At 39.5% G+C, this 18,114-nt stretch overlaps 1 protein-coding gene across 6 annotated transcripts in view; it reads right to left on the bottom strand.

The window, feature by feature from the left end:
• Window positions 1-18,114, bottom strand: part of LOC126354139 (neurofibromin) — a 447,919-nt gene that overhangs the window by 173,241 nt on the left and 256,564 nt on the right. For all 6 annotated transcript variants that reach the window (XM_050003542.1, XM_050003568.1, XM_050003586.1 and 3 more), the window contains 3 exons: window positions 8,089-8,269; window positions 3,245-3,428; window positions 2,924-3,059 (listed from right to left, as the gene is read on the bottom strand). In XM_050003542.1, the coding sequence (XP_049859499.1) occupies window positions 2,924-3,059; window positions 3,245-3,428; window positions 8,089-8,269 (501 nt within the window). The remainder of the gene's footprint in view (window positions 1-2,923; window positions 3,060-3,244; window positions 3,429-8,088; window positions 8,270-18,114) is intronic.

Here is an 18,114-nt window from a genome sequence, read left to right as displayed (position 1 = left end):
GTCTTTAGAAGTCTTTTTACAGTGACTGTGTACCATGAAGGGTCCCTCCCAACATGAACTGCTCTACTATACTTGACTGAATTACTTTGTGATTAATGTTTCCACGAGTCAATTGGTAGGAGCCAGCCACCAAAAAGTCATAGTTCGTTCTCAAGCACCACATGCTCATTGTGTTGCCTGTTTTGCAGGTACATGTAGCGCCTTGTGAAATGTGGCTGGTTGGACGCCACTGCAATCTGTCAGTCAAAAAGTAATTTTAATCAGAGTAGAGGAACATATCTATCAAGTGCACCATTAACTATTCTTCTACACCTGACCACAGTTCTTCCACATGCTCCTTCCCAGAGCTAAATGATTTGAGTTCCTTATTGAGATACAACCTACTGCCTCTTTTCTAGATTGCTGAAAATGTAAATCCTTCTTATGTTTGTTTGCAAGGCCATCTTCTGCAGCATCTATTAAAATCAATTATTGGTTTCTCTCTCTTAAGCTTACTGCAATTAATTACAGGTAATTTTACACCAAACACATTTTGCTTTTGTTTACAAAGTGTCTTTTGTAGCCATTCTGCAGATATGGATACATATTTTCATAGATTTTCGGTTGATTTAGATTAAAAGCAATATTTCTTTATAAAGTTGGTGTGCAATTTACTTACGGTGTTTCTGCCATTTGTTCACATTTTCTGCAAAACACTGCTTCTTCTCTCTGCTTCCCTTTTGCTTCAACCTCCACTAACAAACAGAGAAGGAGCAATAGTTTGCAAAATTTGTGAACAAGAGGCAGAAACACTGTAAGTAAATTGCATGCCAACCTTATAAAGGAATATTGTTTCTCATCTAAAACAACCAAAAATGTACAAAAATATGTATACATATTGGCAGAAAGACCACACAAGATGCTTTGTAAACAAAAGTGAAATGAGTCTGGTGTAAAATTCGCTTTAATCAATTGCAGGAAGCTCAAGTGGAGAAACCAATAATGACTGATAAATCCTTCTACTTATTTTACTTGCCCTTTGCAATTTGTTAATCACATCTGCTACAACTGCCTCATGGTCGGTGATACCAATTTCTATGTGGAGTTGCTCAAAAAGGTCAGGTCTATTTCCTGCTATTACATCCAATATATTTCCATCGTGGGTGGATTTCCAAACAATCTGTCCAGGGTAATTCTCAGGGAATGCATTTACTACTGTTTTACAGGATGTTCGGTCATGCCCACCACTTACAAAACTGTAATATTTCCCAATTGATTGTTGGATGATGAAAGTCTCTTCCAACAATAAAAGTATGATTTGACTTCTTATGTACTTGTGAACTTGGGTTTTCTTCTAAGTTCTTGGGTACATCTGAAGGCGAGTCTGAGAGTCAATAGAAGGAACTAATTACAAGTTCATGCCCACCTTTGATACTGAGTCTTGTCATGAAAATCTCACAAACAATTTCAATTTGTGTCTTAGTGTATTTGAGTTTCTCGTCTACTGCGACAAATATACCCCCTCCATTTACAATTAGCTTCTCATTTTGATACAAGCTTAAATACTCCCCACATATCGCACTGCTATCAGTTTTGTGTTTTAAACCACTTTCTATATCAAGTATAATGTGAGCTGCACAACTGTTTCGAACTAATGTAAATGCTGTCATTTTGCTGTGAATGCTTCACGAATTAATAACTAGGATTTTAATACTCTTGCCTATAGCGGGCATTTCTTTGGATCATTTAATCAGTAGGATTTTAATACTCTTGCCTATAGTAGGCAATTCTTTGGGTTTTGTACTGATACTTCTGGGTCTCATACAGCTGAAATGTCTGGAAAGAATGAAGAGCTGCCTCATCTAAAAAACCCTTGTGTACACCTTACACACTGTCAGCCACCTTCATCACAGCCTCTAGTGTACAGTGTGCACCTGACCCAGTTTCGGGGACCCTACATTTCCCAGTCCCATGGTGCAAGTATAAAAGGTTGCAGCCTCACCTGTCACAGAACCATTGAAGTCTCTGATTCAAACCTTCTGCTCACTTCACAACCAAGAGGACACGATTATTTCTGGGGACAATGCAGCAAATCGTGAACATCAACGAAACTTCACGAGTAAGGCTGGTCTTCTACACTTTTTCTCCCAGTTGCTGGAATGATGCAAGTATGACCTCAAAGCCCAAATGACAGGCATGATTTGTTCCAATGAGTGCCACAATCAGCAGCTGGTTACAGCCTGTTCCCTCACAAAATGACCTCTTCAACATGTTGAATAGAGCTCCAGGCATTCACACTGAATATACCTGATATACCTGGGTTTCCTTCCTATCCCTGGAGGGTACATTATTTGTCATACATTTGAACTGGTGATGATTAATCAACCCCTCCCCTTTTGTGTTTGCCTTGTCCTGACATGGGACACAGTAAGTTTCCCAGCGGGCAAAGTGGGTCTCACAACCTCAGATTAAGATTCAGTGGAACACAGCAGCTCGAACTTATTGGTTAAGGTATGACACCCTGACTTCTCACCCTGTGACACAACATTTTCACTATATGGTGAGTAGCAATGTATCCTCTTCACAATACTGTTATTCTTCCATCCTGTATTTTGCATTTTTTGAGTTTTTAATATTCCTATTAATTGTAATGAGGTTTGTGCCTTCTGAATGTAAGCACTGGTCAACCAACTTAGTAATGAATTAGTCAACAACACATGACAAGGATTCAGATTTGCTGGATGTTACCTGTCCTGATGACTTTTCTTCTGTGTAAAAGGGAAAACAGTTAGTTGTTAAATTCAGAAAGAGACAGGAAAGCATGAGAGATATTAATTACAAGGTTACATACTGGCCATCCATTAGTCTCTCTGAGAATTTAACAATTCCCTGAATGTCAATTTGCTTTTTAAAACTTAATATCTTAGCCACATATTATACTTACCTGTCCAATGGAACCCCAAATTTTAGCCTGAATTGATGGATACATTTCTTCTTCCTCTATTGTTAAAATTATAAGTTTTTCTAAAATCTGCGCTACTTTCTGTTGCCTCTTATTTTCATCTGATGGCTTGCAAAACCTGAAAATGAAAATCAAACAGAGACTTAGTATATTAAATGCACTATTTTTTCTTAAAAAGTTCTTAATAAAAAAATCAAGCAAATGAAAACAAAAGATAAAATCATGCAATCTATTAGTATTGTTCATTTAACATACTCTTGATAAGCATAAGCAGATAAATACATAAACTGCAAGTAATTTTACCTCACAAGATTTGCCAGCCAAGGAGTCATATACTCTAGACATAAGTGCTTCAGTTCAATTGTTGACACTCTGAAACCTTGGATACATTCTTCAAGAAACTCTAATGTTAGGTGTGGTTCGTTGGTAGCAAGTTTTTCACTCACTGACTTAATAAAGATGGTGTTGTTTGATGGAATACAGAGACCTACAAAATGATATACATTAATTTACATCTTGTAGCATTGGCTTAACTGCAATTTTGAGACACTACAGCACTCATCAGTCACTAATGTCATACATACTGTGTACTGTTATGTTATTAGATAACTTGGAGAGGAGTAATAATTATGCTAATGGAAAGTCTTTGGTGAATATAAATAATGGGAGAAGTAGAGGTAAAAACTAACCATATAGTTCAGGGGTTAAGTGGTTGACAGGCACAGAGAAAAGGCAAAAATGTTGCTAGCTTGCGCGCAAATCCTTCTTTGAAGATAACAGAATACACATCCACACATGTAGGCTGATGAGCCAAAACATATTGACCTCCTGCTTAACAGCATGTTGATGCACATTTGGGAAGCAATATAACAGTAATTCATGGATTCAAGAAATTCTTGGTAGGTTTCCTGAAGTGTGTGGCATCAGATGTCTGCACACACACAAGTCACGCAATCCTGTAAATTTCTGGCCAACGGTTTTTGGATGCAGAACTGGTAGCCGGCAGCATTCCAGATGTATTCCACAGGGTTCGAATGAGGTTAATTTGGTGACCAAGACAAACACCTACGTTCACTACCCTACTCCTCAAAACACTGTAGCATGATTCTGGCCTCTTGACATGGAGGATAATCTTGCTGGAGGGTGCAATCACCACTGTAGAAGACATCAAATAAGAACTGATGTAAATGGTCTGAATAATGTTCATGTAATTCACAGCTGTAAAAATGCCTTTGACTAGTACCAAAGGTCCATGGAAGCCCAAGTCAGTTGTCCTTTTTAGCATAAAACTGGCCCCACTGGCCTGCATCCATGGTAAAGAGCATGTTTCAAGCAGCAATTTGCCAGGATGAAGATTTATACGGACGTGACATTCGACATCTTGTAACAATAAACACATTTCCTCCAACCAGGCAATACATTTCCATTGATTTATAGTCCAATCTCAATAGCCTTGTGTCCACTGAAATTATAACTGATGATGTTGCCAACATTGGGAATGTAAAGGGGTCATCTACTGCAGAATCCAATGTTCAACTATGTGCACTAGACAGTGTGATCTGAAACATGTGTTCCTACACAAGTGTTGTACTCCGTCATCAGATATGCTACAGATCACCATCTATCCTGCTTTACACAGTGGCCAAGCTGCCAACCTCTCAAGTTCTGTGACAAAATGTAGACATCTGACACCTTGTTATCAACTTGTCGTTTCACTGTCCTTCAACCACTTTCCACAGATGCTCGCAACAGTAGGACGTGAACAGCTAACCAGATTGTCACTGTACTGTGCACGGTGGATGGTACTCTGTAACACTACTACTCATTTTCTTTTCTGTTCCAATCGCAAATAGAGTCCTAATTTCTCCTGTCTTATCTTCAAAGTCCTTACACGCAACGTATGCTGGCAGCAGTAGAATCGTTCGGCAGTAAGCTTCAGATGTCAGCTCTCAAAATCTTCTCAATAGCGTTCTTTGGAGAAAATGTCGCCTTCCCTCCAGGGATTCCCATTTGAGTTCCCTGAAATCTCTCCATGACACTTATGTGTAGCTCTAATCCACTAACAAATCTAGCAGCCTGCCTCTGAATTGCTACTTTAGTATTCCACATTAGTACCAATACAATAATGTAAAAGAGCAAATTATAAAAAAACATACATGTTATTCTTATCAAATGAGCACTTGAAAATTAAAAAAAAAAATAAAAATAAAAATTAAGCAATATATATGTACAGATACAACTTACCACCATATACTAATGCACAAAACTTAAGGACAGAAGTAAACTTTGCATGATGTGTCATTGCCAACATAGCTCAATGTCATTTGGACCATACATAGAAAGAACTGCTACAGTACAGTATATAAAGTAACAGAAATAATTTTAATCAAATGCTATAATTGCACTGAAGTCACTGAGATTTATGAAGATCCCCTGGACATTAAAAAACGCGAGACATGGTTCTTAAGATCACTATGAGCAATAATGCAGGCTCTGTAATGTGTTCCCAGGCTGGTCACAAGGTTGGCAAGGAGCACTTGTGGTAGCACATTCCATTACTCCACCAGCATGGCTGACAATTGCTGGATGGTTGTTGATATGGACATGTTGCAACATGACTCCCCAACCTGTTAGTAACATGATCAGTCGTATTTTGTCTTGCTCGATGGGATTTAAATCCAGGAAATTGGCAGGCCAGTCCAGTCACCCAACATCTTCTCATTCCAAGAGGCACTCTGCCCGCAAGCCAGTCCATTTACGAAACATCTTCTCATTCCAAGAGCTCCTCCATCTGTGCAGTTCAATGAGGTTACAGATTGACAACCATAAAAATACAGTCAGAGCTGAATGCATCCCTGAAAAGACACACATAGTGAAGGCATACAATGTCACAATAATGTTAACCAGTGAGTGCAGCATTTTCAAAGATTTGGAGGTCAGTATGCCCATGAAAAATTAAGCCTCCCCACACTATAACACCTGGACCAGCGACACAATCACGTTCAACAATGATCCTGGGTGCATTATGTGCTCTCACCTCTCGCCATATGAAGATACATAATGCACACAGGAACATTTTTGAACATGATTGTTTTAGTGGTCCACATGTTATGGTGTACGGAGGCTTAATGTTACATGGCTGTATTGATCTCCAAATCTCTGAACACAGTACACTCCCTGGTCAATGTTATTGTGACAGTGTAGTCCTTCCACAGTTGTGTCTTTTCAGGGTTGTATCTTACACTGACTTTATGTTTATGGATGACAACATGGACCACAGAGCACAGCGCAGGTAGAGAAGCTCTTGGAACCAGAGGAGATTCGGAAAATCAACTGGCATGCCTGTTTCCCCTCTTAAATCCCACTGAGCATGTGTGGTAGGCATTGGTAGGATGTATTACTGCATGCACCAATGACTGGTGGAGGAATGGAATGACCTACCACCAGAACTCCTTACCAACATTGTGGCAGCACAGGAGCATATCACAGAACATCACTGCCATTCATAGTGACCATACACCCTATTAAGAACAATGTCCCATCTTTTATAATGTCCAGTGCCATCATAAATTGCAGTGGCTTCAGTGGAATTATTGTCTTTGATCAAAAGCGTCATATCTGCTCATTTCATTATGTTTTCCTTTCAGTTACCTTCTATATTATGCTGTAGCATTACTTTCTATGTATGGTCCCACCTATGTTACATGGTAGTGACACATCGTGTTAAAGTTACTTTCGTCCTTAAGTTTTAAATGAAAGCAAAAGTAGTTACATAAATTAAAAAATCTATGCAAGTCATGGGCCACAGCACTTACTGCATACACTAAAGAATTCTTTGGGTGTTGTAAAAAGATACTGGATTTGGTAACACACTAGCCAATAACTAGTAAAGATGTTCCAACACCATCCAAGTACTGATACCTACTCAAATGAGTAGTATTCAAGTTGTCCTGTGACACTATTTACACAATTACTCCTAATTGCTGATGATGATAAAACATAGTGATATCACAGATCACTGGCTTTGATAGCAATCAAAAAAGGAAGTGAAGATAAAAACTAATGAAAAATCATTTCATTTGTTCATTTTATTTCTTCATGTATCATCAAAATACAGCCAATCAACAAATGGTACAAGTTTACAATAGGTATAATGTGAATGTTTTTACAAATATACTTTATATAAATAAAACAGTTTGCAACTTTGATTAGGCAGAATACATTAAAAATTTCTCAGGGAGCCTCTTACAAAAATGGGGGTGTCTCATGTTCAGAGTTGTCTTATAGTATGGTATTTAGATTTAAGTTATACTTAAGGGCTATATCTTGGATATGGGGCGGAAAACAGTCAAAAAGTTCTTTTGGTCGATCCCCGTGATAACTATATGTTGAGGTAGCTTGCACAGTGTGGTATACTTATTAGCTAATCCTAATGGTAACTTCTCAACTGAAAAGGCCAAAGGAGTATTTATAAGCATGATTTGTTGTGATTCATCATCAAGTGGAAGATGAAGACTGGCATCAGTGAGATCTATATTTGAAAAATATTTGCCAAAATTCATCTGAATGAGGAATGGAGTAAGTTTTGACAATAGGGTGCATGTTTACTGTATTCTCAAACAGCACCCAAAACCAATGTCCATGAATAATGAAGATCAACAATTGATGATCTATTGGAAAGCAAATTCATAGTACCATACACATATGTCAGTACTGAAAGTGATGCGAAATGGTGGTGCTTCAGTCTTTTGTGCCATGATGATCTCACTTGTCACAAACCACAATGAATAATATTGGCAGCTGTGGCATGAGAACTGCTTTGGGACCCTCTGCAGAAATTTATGGTTGAAATAGATATCCTTGGGTATTACAGAATACAATGTTACCACATCAGACTAAAATCTGTTCACTTTATCCTATGTGACGGTCTTCATATGTCTTATTCTATTATTTTCAAGAATGAGTATAAGCAGAAAAACTGATGAAGTGTGGTACTCTAAAATATGTAAATTATATGATCAAAAGTGATGGGACAGACTGGGTCAAATTATCTTTCTATGAATTGAATTCCATTTAACTCAATTTTTTCAAATGATTTCCTCTCCCCATTTTGCATTTTAAAATATGATGATAGAACAATAATTTACCTTGTGTCTCCAGGAGCTGGCCCTCTATTTTCAAGTCAAATGTTGCAGTTAAGGCACACAACTGGTTATAAGCAGCTGTTCGTAAGTTGGGGTCTGATGATCCTAGATTAAGCAAAGCCATATTGAGTAGCGTTCCAGGTACATCTTTTGGCCTTATCTTCTGATGAACAGTAACAGAATCCTAGAAACATGAAACAAAATAACATGCATGTCAACTTTTGTGGAAATTTAAGCTAACAGGTTAATTGACAACATCACAGACAAATTTCCTTAACATATTACATTTACAGCAATTATAATTCTGTAGAGGTAAATTCCTCCTTGTTAAAATACTCCAGTGGTAATACAGTACCCCATTCAGATCTTCAGGTGGAGACCACTCAACGTTATGTCATCACCAGGAGAAACAAATCTGGCATTATATGAGTTGGGGCAAGGTATGTTAGATCCCTGATCAGGCAGACAGTTTAGAAAATTTAAAATGGGAAATGGATAGGTTGAATATAGACATACTGGGAATTAAAAAAATACAGTAGCAAGTGGAATAGGTCTTCTGATCAGGTGAACCAAGGATTATGAATAAAAAACCAAATAGGGGTGGTGTAGGTGTAAGTTTAATAGTGAATAAGAAAATAGGAATACAGGTAAGCTGCTATGAACAGCATAATGAACACATTATCATAGCCAAGATACACATTAAGCCCACACCCACCACAGCAGCGCAAGTTTATAAGCTAACCAGCTCTATATATGACGAACATATTGAAGAAATGTATGATGAGGTAAAAATATCATTCATAAAATAGAAAGAAACATTCCACATGGGAAAAATATACTAAAAAACAAAGATTCCATGACTTACCAAACGGGAAAGTGCTGGTAGATAGGCCCAATGTCTGCTTGTGTCTGTATATGTGTGGATGGATATGTGTGTGTGTGTGTGTGGGAATGTATACCTGTCCTTTTTTTCCCCCTAAGGTAAGTCTTTCCGCTCCCGGGATTGGAATTACTCCTTACCCTCTCCCTTAAAACCCACATCCTTTCATCTTTCCCTCTCCTTCCCTCTTTCCTGACAAAGCAACCGTTGGTTGCGAAAGCTTGAAATTTTGTGTGTGTGTTTTTTATTGTGCCTATCTACCAGTGCTTTCCCATTTGGTAAGTCATGGAATCTTTGTTTTTTAATATAAAAATGTTATTCAGATAGATAAGGGAGACAAAAATTTAATTGTTTGGGGAAATGCAATTCAATAGTAGGAAAAGAGAGAGAAGGAAAAATAATAAGTGAACATGGTCTGGGGGAAAGTAATGAATGAGGAAGCTCCCCGATGGAATTTTGCACAGAGCATAATTTAATCATCACTAACACTCGGTGTAGAATGATAAAAGAAGAATGTAGAATGATACCTGAAGAGATCTGCAGGCACTAAAGATTTCAGAGCTTTATATAATGTAAGGCAGAGAATTCCAAACTGGTTTTAAATAGTAAGACACTTCAAGGGGCAGATGTCGACTCTCACTACAATTTATTGGTTATTATGAACTATCGATTAAAACTGAGGAAATGGCAAAAAAGGTCAGAAAATAGGGAGATTGGACCTGATACATTGAAAAATGAGATTGTTGAGAGTTTCATAGTGAACATTAGGAAACAATTAACTACATTAGGGGAAAGGAATACAGAGAAGACAAATGTGTAGCTTTGAGAGATGAAATAGTGAAGACCAAACAAGTAAAAAGACAAGGCCTAGTAGAAATCCTTGAATATGACAGATGATACTGAATTTAACTGAGGAAAGAAAAAAACATAAGAATGCAGCAAATGAAGCAGGCAACAGATACTATATACATTTAAAAAGTGATGATGTAAATAAAATAGAAAGAAACTTCCACATGGGAAAAATATATTAAAAACAAAGATTCAAAGACTTACCAAGCGGGAAAGTGCCGGTAGACAGAATTACTTCAAGTTGCCGCCGCTCATACCTCACCTGTCTTTCAACAACTTCTGTGCCTCTGTACTTCCGCCTCGACTGACATCTCTGCCCTTAACTCTTTGCCTTTAAATATGTCTGCTTGTGTCTGTGTATGTGCGGATGGATATGTGTGTGTGTGTGTGCGAGTGTATACCTGTCCTTTTTTTTTTTTTTTTTTTTTTTTCCCCTAAGGGAAGTCTTTCCGCTCCCGGGATTGGAATGACTCCTTACCCTCTCCCTTAAAACCCACATCCTTTCGTCTTTCCCTCTCCTTCCTGAAGAAGCAACCATCGGTTGCGAAAGCTAGTAATTCTGTGTGTGTGTTTGTGTGTTTTGTTCATGTGCCTGTCTGCCGGCGGTTTCCCGCTTGGTAAGTCTTGGAATCTTTGTTTTTAATACATTTAAAAAGTGAGATTGACATGAAGTGCAAAATGGCAAAGGAGGAATGGCCAGAGAATAAATATAAGGATTTGGAAACATATTTAATTAGGGGAAAGATAGATACCACCTAGAGCAAAATGAAAGAGGCATATAGAAAAGAGAAGCATTTGTAAGAATATCAAGAGCTCAGATGAAAACCAGTACTAAGCAAAAAAAGGGAAAGTTTAATGTGGAAGGAATATATAGTTGGTCTATACAAGGGAGATGAACTTGAAGACAATGTTATAGAAAGAGCAGAGGACATAGATAAATATGAGGTGTGAGAGATGATACTGCAAGAAGAATTTGACAGAGCAGTGAAAGACCTAAGCTGAAACAAGGCCCCAGGAGTTGATGACATTCCATCAGAATTACTGATAGTTATGGGAGAGCCAGCTATGACAAAACTATTCCATCAGATTTATCAGAAATGTGAAATACCCTACAACTTTATGAAGAAAATAACAACTTTAATTACAAAGAAGGCAGGTGCTGGCAGTCTGGATATTACTAAACCATCAGTTTAAGAAGTCTTGGTTGCAAAATAAGTATTTTGCAAATCTTTACAGAAGAATGGAAAAACTGGTGGGAAGTGACCTCGAGGAAGATCAGTTTGGATTCCATAGAAATGTAGGAACACGTGAGGCTATATTAATCTTGTGACTTCTCTTAGAAGGCAGATTCAGGAAAAGTAAACCTATGTTTATGGCATTTGCAGACTTAAGAGAGAGAGATCTTTTGACAATGCTGCCTGGAATATATACTCTCTTTGAAATTCTGAAGCTAGCGGGGCAAAATACAGGGAGCAAAAGTCTATTTACAACTTGTACAGAAACCAGACAACGGTTATAAGAAAAATGGAGCAAGAATTGAAGTTCAAGGAGAAATAAAAACTGATGTTTGCCAGTGACATTGTAATTCCACCTGACAGCAAAGCGCTTGGTAGAGCAATTGAAGGAAATGGACAACATTTTGAAATGAGACAGTTGCCACTGCTCATACCTCACCTGTCTTTCAACAACTTCTTTGCCTCTGTACTTCCGCCTCGATTGACATCTCTGCCCGAACTCTTTGCCTTTACAAATGTCTGCTTGCGTCTGTGTATGTGCGGATGGATGTGTGTGTGTGCGAGTGTACACCTGTCCTTTTTTCCCCCTACGGTAAGTCTTTCCGCTCCCGGGATTGGAATGACTCCTTACCCTCTCCCTTAAAACCCGCATCCTTTCGTATTTCCCGCTCCTTCCCGAAGAAGCAACCGTTGGTTGCGAAAGCAAGAAATTTTGTGTGTGTGTTATTTTATTGTGCCTGTCTACCGGCGCTTGGTAAGTCTTGGAATCTTTGTTTTTAATACATATATTATAGTATTCATGTGAAGGATGCCACACAGTGTACTACTGAAGGTCAACTGCCACTTTTTGCACCACACAGATAGCTCGTCTAAGTCATTTTGTATCCCAATATCAGTATTGATTTCACTAGATGACTTATCATCAATTGCTACAAACTGTTCTGATAGTAAATTATGAATCCAGTCACATAATTGAAACAATCTTCCATAGGTGTGCAATTTGATTAGAAGCTGCTTGTGGGCAATGGCATCAAGTCTTCCGAAAGTCTGGAAATATGGAAACACCCTGAGAGCCTATGTCAATAGCACTCATTACTTTGTGTGAATAAAGAGCCAGTTGTGTTTCACAAGAGTGATATATTCTGAATCTATGCAGAGTATGTGTCAGCACATTGATTCTTTCAAGGTATTTCATAATGCTGCAACACAGCATATGTTGCAAAATGCTGCTACAAGTCATTGTCAATGAATGGAAATATAATTATAATTCAGCAGATTACTTCTATTTCCTTGCTAGTGTATTGGTGTGACCTGTGCAACTTTCAAGTCTTTAGGTACACATCTTAAAAGTTTCTGTCACATCTTTTGCTAATATGATTCTCCGTTATCTATTGTCAGATAAGATTCCACTAATGCAAGGGGAAAGCCTTCAATGCAGTATATTTTAGTTCCCTAACAGAATTTTATGACCTTTACAATGAAATGGAGGCAGCTACTCAGGTCTGAAACGGCTAATCGAGTAGCAGAGTACATGTGGAGTGCACAGCACCAATCAATGTGCACAAAGGACAGTCAGACCATGTTCACATATTGACTGTCAAAATTTTATCAGTAAACTGTTGCAGTATTTGTAACAAAGTTTCTGAATTTACCGCCAGCCACGAAAATTCTCACGCTAAAATTATTCACGGGACCGAGAGTTGACTGAAGCCCGAAGTGGAAAGCTCTAAGATATTTAGTCAGGAAAGGTACACTACTCGAAATGGAAAAATGAACATATTGACACCGGTGTGTCAGACCCACCATACTTGCTCCGGACACTGCGAGAGGACTGTACAAGCAATGATCACACGCACGGCACAGCGGACACACCAGGAACCGCGGTGTTGGCCGTCAAATGGCGCTAGCTGCGCAGCATTTGTGAACCGCCGCCGTCAGTGTCAGCCAGTTTGCCATGGCATACGGAGCTCCATCGCAGTCTTTAACACTGGTAGCATGCCGCGACAGTGTGGACGTGAAACGTATGTGCAGTTGCCGGACTTTGAGCGAGAGCGTATAGTGGGCATGCGGGAGGCCGGGTGGACGTACAGCCGAATTGCTCAACACGTGGGGCGTGAGGTCTCCACAGTACATCGATGTTGTCGCCAGTGGTCGGCGGAAGGTGCACGTGCCCGTCGACCTGGGACCGGACCGCAGCGACGCACGGATGCACGCCAAGACCGTAGGATCCTACGCAGTGCCATAGGGGACCGCACCGCCACTTCACAGTAAATTAGGGACACAGTTGCTCCTGGGGTATCGGCGAGGACCATTCGCAACCGTCTCCATGAAGCTGGGCTACGGTCCCGCACACCGTTAGGCCGTCTTCCGCTCACGCCCCAACATCATGCAGCCCGCCTCCAGTGGTGTCGCGACAGGCGTGAATGGAGGGACGAATGGAGACGTGTCGTCTTCAGCGATGAGAGTCGCTTCTGCCTTGGTGCCAATGATGGTCATATGCGTGTTTGGCGCCGTGCAGGTGAGCGCCACAATCAGGACTGCATACGACCGAGGCACACAGGGCCAACACCCGGCATCATGGTGTGGGGAGCGATCTCCTACACTGGCCGTACACCTCTGGTGATCGTCGAGGGGACACTGAATAGTGCATGGTACATCCAAACCGTTATCGAACCCATCGTTCTACCATTCCTAGACCGGCAAGGGAACTTGCTGTTCCAACAGGACAATGCACGTCCGCATGTATCCCGTGCCACCCAACGTGCTCTAGAAGGTGTAAGTCAACTACCCTGGCCAGCAAGATCTCCGGATCTGTCCTCCATTGAGCATGTTTGGGACTGGATGAAGCGTTGTCTCACGCGGTCTGCACTTCCAGCACGAACGCTGGTCCAACTGAGGCGCCAGGTGGAAATGGCATGGCAAGCCGTTCCACAGGACTACATCCAGCATCTCTACGATCGTCTCCATGGGAGAATAGCAGCCTGCATTGCTGCGAAAGGTGGATATACACTGTACTAGTGCCGACATTGTGCATGCTCTGTTGCCTGTGTCTATGTGCCTGTGGTTCTGTCAGTGTGATCATGTGATGTATCTGACGCCAGGAATGTGTCAATACAGTTTCCCCTTCCTGGGACAATGAATTCACGGTGTTCTTATTTCTATTTCCAGGAGTGTATTTTGGAAAGACAGATTAGAGATCATAGGAGGGAGAGTGTTCATTGCAGTTGACAAGAATATTGTCTCTATTGAGGTCAAAGTTAAGTGTGACAGCGAAGTTAGAACAGATCTAGGTGAAATCAAGTTAGCTGATGGATGTTTTAAACAGCCATCTGATCCTGCTGTGACAATTCTAGTCGTTCAAAGAATGTCTATTGTCAGTAGCGCATAAACACCCAAAGATGCATTACTAGCTGGAGACAACTTTAACCTTCTGAGCAATCAACTTTAACCTTCTGAATATAGAGCGGAATGTCTGTGGATTCATTACAGAGGGTACAGACAGGAAGTTATACAAAGTACTTTTCTGAAAACAGTCTTGAGCAGGTAATTTGGCAGCTCACACACGACGGAAATATCTTAGACCCTGTAGCCACAAACAGGCCAGACCTCATAGGCAACGTCAGTATTGAAATGGGGATTGGCAGTAATGATGGCAGAATAGCAACTGTAGTTATGAAAATCAATAAATCAGTTAAGAAGGCTAGGAGAGAGTTTGTGATAGAAGAGCAGATAAGCAGTTGTTAGCATCTCACTTAGACAGTGAATTGACATCATTTAGTTCCAGTAAGGCGGACAGGAATTATGGGCAAAGTTTAAGGGACTGTAAATCATGCTCTGGAGAATCATGTGCCTACGAAGTGGATTAAGAATGGAAAAGGCCCACCATTGTTTAATAATGAGATTCAGAACATGTTGAGAAACAGAGGCTATTGCACTCTCGCTTCAAAAGAGAATGCAAATTGACAGCAAACAGAGGTTAGTAGAGATTCATGCATCTGCGAAAAGATACACGTGCAAAGCATACAACTGCTACCACCATTACACCTTCACAAAAGATCTGGAAGAGAACCTGACAGAATCCCAATCCAATGTAAAATCACTGTGTGGGTCTAAGGCTTCCATCCTCTCACTTATTGACCATTCTGGTGTGGTAGCTGAAGATAGAAAAATGAAAGCCAATGTTTAAAATTTCACATTCAAGAAAATGGTCACACAGGAGAATTGTACAAACATACTGTCAACTAATCATCAAACAGACTCCCATATGGATGACACAGTAATAAGCAACCCTGACGAAGAAAAAGAATGGAAGGAGTTGGAAACAAATGTCACAAAGTCTAGATGGAATCCTAATTTGGTTTTTTGAAGAGTATTCTACAGTACTGGCTACTCGCCTAGTTTGCATTTATCGCCAATCTCTCACCCAGCAAAAAGTTCCAAGTGAATGGAAAAAGCACAGGTGACTCCTGCATACAAGAAGTGCAAAATAATAGATGCACAAAATTACAGACCAATTTCTCCAACATCAGTTTGCTGTAGAATCCTTGAACCTATTCTCAGTCAGAATATAATAAAATTGTTTTGAGACCAAGAAGCTTATGTTCACGAATGAGCATGGTCTTAAAAAGTATTTCACAAGGTCCCCCATTGCAGGCTGTCAAGGAATGTACAAGCAAGTGTAATAGGTTCAAAGACTTCTTAAGTTAGAGAATCCAGTACGTTATCCTTGACAGCAAGTGTTCATCAGATGCAAGGTTATCACTTCGAATGCCCCAGGGAGTGTGATAGGACCACTATTATTCTCTCTCTCTCTCTCTCTCTCTCCAGCAATCTGTCGTTGTTTGTTGATGATGCTATGGTGTATGGTAACATGTTGAAGTTGAGTGACTTTAGGAGGTTACAGGAGGACTTACATAAAATTTCTAGTTGGTGTGGTGAATGGCAGCTAGCTCTAAATACAGAAAAATGTAAGTTAAAGGAAGAACATACCTGCAGTATTCGGATACATTATTGATGGTATCTTGTCGTTGTTTGTTGACGATGCTATGCTGTATGGTAACATGTTGAAGTTGAGTGACTTTAGGAGGTTACAGGAGGACTTAGATAAAATTACTAGTTTGTGTGGTGAATAGCAGCTAGCTCTAAATATAGAAAAATGTAAGTTAAAGGAAGAACATACCTGCAGTATTCAGATACATTATTAATGGTATCCTGTTTGACACAGTCATGTTGTGTAAATACCTGGGCATAATGTTGCAAATTTATATGAAATGGAATGAGCGTATGAGGATTGTGGTAGGAAAAGTAAATGGTTGACTTCGGTTTATTGGGAGAATTCTAAGAAAGTGCAGTTCATCTGTAATGGAGACAACATATAGGATGCTAATGCAACCTATTCTTGAGTACTGCTTGAGTGTTTGGGATCCATACCAAGTTGGATTAAAGAAAGACATCCAAGTGATTCAGATACAAGTTGCCAGATTTGTTATTGGTAGGTTCGAACAACATGAAAGTGTTGTGAAGATGCTTCGAGAACTCAAATGGGAATCCCCAGAAGGATGCTGACAGTCTTTTTGGGGAACAATATTGAGAAAACTTAGAAAACCGGCTTTTAGAGCTGATTGCAGAAGGATTCTTCTGCCTTCCACATACATGTAAGGACCACGAATATAAGATAAAAGAAAATGGGGCTCATAAGTAAACAAACAGACCATCATTTTTCTCTTGTTCTATTTGAGTGTGGAACAGGAAAGGAAATGACTAGTAGTGGTACAGGGTACTCTCTGCCACGTACCATGCAGTGGATTGTGGAATATCGATCTAGATATAGACATAGAAAAAAGGGCTTGGCAAGATCACAAAAATGCCAACAGGGAGGTTTTTCTTGTTTACTTCTACTAGAAATCATTTCTGAGATCATTTATTACTTCCTCAGTAAAGATGCCTTTACTGAAGCCAACCTAAATGTGTTTCACTATTGTATAATTCAGTCTTTCAGGAAATACAACTTGACTTCGCAACTGATTCCAAAAGTAACTCAAGGATGGCATTACTAAATCAGCACAAGATTTTAGAACTTTGGATAACTTATTACCACAGAAGCAAGAATTATTGTTTTTTAGTGATCTGATGATTTTTGTGATCTATCAGATGATTTGTCAAAACTGATTTCTGATAGTGGAGTACATAATGATTGACCACGTAATCCTAATAGATATGCATTTGATGGACCATTTTTTATCCCAAAGTTTTCAGATAATATTATCAGTAATTCATTGAATTCACTACCCAATGATTTTATTTTCATATCATCTGTCTCACTACCACTGCCATCTCGGAGGTTAAAACCAAATTTACTCATTTCATGTATAATAATGCTCCATATTGTCCTTGCCTTTTTCTCAGAATTTTGAATTTTTTAGCACAGTATATGGTTTTTTACATTTGATGACATGCTGAAGAATTTCTCAATACTGCTTGTAGGGCATTTTAAGTCTTGATTAGAACTAGTCCTCTGTGTAAGGTTAAGCTCTCCTTCCTCCTAGTAAAAGATACTTTGAAACTAGATGTTTGCTTCCATTGTTAATTATTCCTGACTTGTACTACAAAAAAGAAGGAGAAACACGATGAACAATGTAAAAGAAAAAGTTCCCAATACAAAATTGTGCTTATGTTTTGGAAATGAAGTGGTAGTGCAACCTCCAGACCAGATGAGAGGAAACACAAATGCCACAAAATTGTAAGTAATTATTTATTAAAAACAAAGATTCCAAGACTTACCAAGCGGGAAAGCGCCGGCAGACAGGCACATGAACAAAACACACAAACACACACACAGAATTACGAGCTTTCGCAACTGGCAGTTGCTTCGTCAGGAAAGAGGGAAGGAGAGGGAAAAATGAAAGGATGTGGGTTTTAAGGGAGAGGGTAAGGAGTCATTCCAATCCCGGGAGCGGAAAGACTTCCCTTAGGGGAAAAAAAGGACAGGTGTACACTCGCACACACACACACATATCCATCCGCACATACACAGACACAAGCAGACATATTTAAAGGCAAAGAGTT

Source organism: Schistocerca gregaria, chromosome 1, assembly GCF_023897955.1.
Source record: "Schistocerca gregaria isolate iqSchGreg1 chromosome 1, iqSchGreg1.2, whole genome shotgun sequence".
In the NCBI taxonomy this organism is placed as follows: domain Eukaryota; kingdom Metazoa; phylum Arthropoda; class Insecta; order Orthoptera; family Acrididae; genus Schistocerca; species Schistocerca gregaria.
The sequence above is the reverse complement of the archived record's forward strand: the minus strand, read 5'-3'. Positions and strand labels throughout refer to the sequence as shown.